General features: G+C 38.9%; 1 protein-coding gene across 1 annotated transcript; it reads left to right on the top strand.

The window, feature by feature from the left end:
* The first annotated feature begins 2,922 nt into the window (after positions 1-2,922).
* Positions 2,923-3,540, top strand: LOC120583805 (60S ribosomal protein L15-like). Its single transcript, XM_039839236.1, has one exon. The coding sequence runs from the start codon at positions 2,923-2,925 to the stop codon at positions 3,538-3,540; it is 618 nt and encodes a 205-aa protein (XP_039695170.1).
* Positions 3,541-3,973: the final 433 nt, after the last annotated feature.

Raw genomic sequence — 3,973 nt, 5'->3', positions numbered from 1 at the left:
GTGGACTGTTAGTAACCCTGGCTTGCAGCGTCATCATGAATTATTTTTTATTGCTGTTGTAACAAATTACCATAATCTTAGTGACTTAAAACAACACAAATGTATTCATTTATTTTCTTAAATTTCAGTAGAACTCCAACATGGGTCTCACTGGGCTAAAATCAAGGTGTCAGTAGGGCTGTGTTCCTTCTGCAGGCTCTAGAGGAGGATCCATTTCCTTGACTTTTCCAGCTTCTGAGGCTGCCTGCATTCCTTGGCCTGTGGCCCCTTCCTCTACATTTAAAGGCCAGCAATGTAACATCTCTCCGACTTTTCTTCTATTGTCACATCTCTCTTACCCAGGTAGAAAAAATTCTCTGATTTTAAGGACTCGTGATTCGATTGAGTCTACCTGATAATCCAGGATAATCTGTTCATCTCAAGGTAGTTAACCTTAATCAGATCTGCTAAATCTCTTTTCTCAATATGTAAAATAACATATTCACAGGTTCTGGGATTAGAATATGAATATCTTTGTGGGGGTGTTATTCTGCTAACACACATTTCAATTACTAAAGTTTTCACTTATGGTTCATTGAGAAATGCAGTTAGGAGGCAAGGCATTGATAGATGTGTTGCTGATGCACTCGGTTTTTATGGGAGGAAAAACATTTATAAGGATTGTGGCATGGGGTATCTACTTTTGATGGCATTGTTAGCTTTGTAAAAAGAGATTCATATACACATTTAAGCCATGTTCTGAAAGACAGAGTGTTCCTAAGCTGCTTTAAAGGACTCTTTTCTTGCAGTTACCATGATTGTGCTGAAAATCAGGCTCAGCATTTAATTGCAAGGGTGGTAGAAGTGCAAGACATTGTACGCACCATCTCAACAGGTCTCCAATATAAAAATTAGGACTCTGGTAGAAAAAGATGCAGACTTTGAGATACACAATGGGAAACCTTAAACTCCCCCACTTGCTCTACATCCTTCTTGGAGGAATCAGCTACTTTTTTCCAAAGGAAAACGTTCATCTCCTCCTATCCTCCATCCCCTGCCTCTCCACCATTGCCTGGATACCATGTGTGGGCTCCAGGCTTGGCTGGTCCCAGGTCTGGCTGTGATCCAGGCTTGCGGCTAGGAATAGGACCCTAGATTTAAAATATTACATTAATGTAGTAGATCGCCTGTGCCCAACTCATGTAAGCATGATTCAGCTTGTTGTATCACGTACATGTGGCAGAATGCCACTATTGTATTCTGATATATGTGGAGCCCACGTGGTCCCCTAATGGAGCAGAAGCATGCTCCCTGCAATAAAGTTGGTGTCTGCCATTTCACTCTGATGTTGGTCCCTCGAGTGTTCTTCCAACTGAATGTCTCACCACTGAAACCTTCCCTTCTCGATCAGTTCAGTGCTGACACCATGCAGAGCCTCACATAAAATAGAAAATTTGTTGTCTTTAAGTTCAACTCCCACCATCCCTCATTGCCTTTAGGCCAATAACCAGATTCAGGTCTCAGCTTACCCTGAATAGGGGAGTATGAGTCTTACTTCAGGAAGGAACGGTCCTCACAAGGGAATTGCAGAATCTGGCTAAGACATACCCAGAGGAACTAGGGAAAACACGTGGGGACAGATCCTGAGAATATTAGTCCTGAGTGGGGAGGAATGTAAGACTGGATAGGGAGAATTCATTGACAGACGGGGCACCCATAACTCGGGACTCAGATACCTGGTTCTTGTCTTAATAGCTTACTGGGAGGGCCCCTTGAGGCCTGAATTAGACATTAGCTTTCAGTAAATATTGTGGAGATGGCATGTTTCCTTGACCTAGGTAATGGTATCATTGAGGTTTTTAGAATAAATAGACTACGTATGAGTTGAGAAACCATCACATGACTTTCTCTTAAGTTTTACATCTCTGCTTATTTAAGTTTAAAGCTGTTTCTGAATTAGTAAATTTGAGACATGGGGCAAAGCAGAGCTTCACTCAGTTGCTGACTAATTTATTCAACAAATATTCAAAGAAAACTTATTATATGTCCATCAATATACAAAGGTACCAATGACACAAAGGTCATTTGCCTCAAGGAGTAACTAATCTAGTACTGAAGACATATACCTGGGGAGAAAAATCATCTTCTACTCTCAAGGTCATGCCACTGTAAATTCTTTGGACGTATGTGTCATGGCATATAAATTTCAGTGTTGTGGTCCTATAATTGCTGCTTCTCTGAAATGATAAAATAATAAAATCTCATGCTACATACAGAAACAATTACATATGCTTGAATAGACTTCTAAAACATTTACTCTGAAGCCTTCGATTTGAAAAGACTCAAGAAGGAAAATTACAGATTTGGATAGTTGTTTCTTAAATATATTTGTAAAATTTCTTTATCTTTTGAAATTGCCATTTGGAAGCTATTGAATTGTTTTTCAAGAATCACTGAAAAAGCACACATTATTTTTGTGAATTTCTAATTGAAATAGATATGGCTTAGAGGAATATGCTTTGGGCAAAAATCTCATTAATTCTTCATCCTTTCTGTTTTGAAATTAACAAAAAGGTTTGTGAATGAGGCACAGAGGAAGAAAGATGAATTTCTATCTTATTTCATTTCATCTGTCACTTAGACATTATAATTTTTTAAACAAAAAGAATTACTTAGTTTTTGATAATTTAAATCCTTGATGTAATTAATAGGTAGTTTTTCTGGTCCATCGACTTCATCATTTTTTCCCCATTCTTTTGTGACTTGCAGCTCTAAGTAAGCACCACAGTAATAGTTGAATAAAATAATCAATCTATAAAATATGCACTCATTTTGATGATTTTTTGTTCCAATTAAAATTTTGGAATATTGTTAAAAAGATGAATGTCAACAAAATGTTTCTGGCCTTTTTTTTGTCTGACCACAGCCATCAGGTAAGCCAAGATGGGGGCTTACAAATACATCCAGGAGCTATGGAGGAGGAAGCAGTCCCATGTGATGCGCTTTCTTCTCAGGGTGTGCTGGTGGCAGTACTGCCAGCCCTCTGCAATCCACACGGTCCTCCATCCCACCCGGCCAGATAAAGTGCGCAGGCTGGGATACAAAGCCAAGCAAGGTTATGTCATATATCAGATTCGTGTGTGCTGTGGTGGCTGCAAACGCCCAGTTCCCAAGGGTGCGACCTACGGCAAGCCTGTCCATCATGGTGTTAAACAGCCAAAGTTCGCTGGAAGCCTTCATCAGTCTGTTGCCGAGGAGCAAGCTAGATACCACTGTGGGGCTCTGAGGGTTCTGAATTCCTACTGGGTTGGTGAAGATTCCACATACAAATTCTTCGAGGTTATCCTTATTGATCCATTCCATAAAGCCATCAGACGGAATCCTGACATCCAGAGGGTCACCAAACCAGTCCACAAGCACAGGGAAATGCGAGGGCTGACATCTGCTGGCCTCAAGAGCTGTGGCTTTGAAAAGGGTCCCAAGTTCAACCATACTATTGGTGGTTTTGGTCCTGCAGCTTGGAGAAGGTGCAATGCTCTCCAGCTCTACCGTTACCACTAATATAAGTAATGTTTGTAAAATTCTTACGTAATAATTTAGGACAGTCAAAAAATGTTTTGGAACAATTCATGAAAACTATTATGGTAGATAAAGGGGAATCAATACAAATTTGAATGACTGTTGCAGAAGAAGCAAATTTATAATGTGGAAAATCAGCCATTTCCTTTACTAAACAATTTCATTCTATTTCTTTGCATGAGAGAAATGATTGTTGTTTGATTATACATAATTAAATAGGGAATGTTACATTAGGAGTGCTAAATTCTGGCATCTGTTCCTTAATGTGCTTTGGTTTTGTTTTGGCAAGTAATATTAAGAACATATTTTTTCCTATAATAAAAATAATATGTGTATTCATATATATGTATATTTAAGAAAACAAAGAAGAAGGTTATTCATAATTTCACCACCAAGAAATAACAACTGTTAATAT

Source organism: Pteropus medius, unplaced genomic scaffold, assembly GCF_902729225.1.
Source record: "Pteropus medius unplaced genomic scaffold, Ma_sr-lr_union100, whole genome shotgun sequence".
NCBI lineage: Eukaryota > Metazoa > Chordata > Mammalia > Chiroptera > Pteropodidae > Pteropus > Pteropus medius.
The sequence above is the reverse complement of the archived record's forward strand: the minus strand, read 5'-3'. Positions and strand labels throughout refer to the sequence as shown.

Coding starts and splice junctions, on each gene's coding strand:
- LOC120583805 (XM_039839236.1), top strand. CDS start 2,923: ATGGGGGCTTACAAATACATCCAGGAGCTATGGAGGAGGAAGCAGTCC.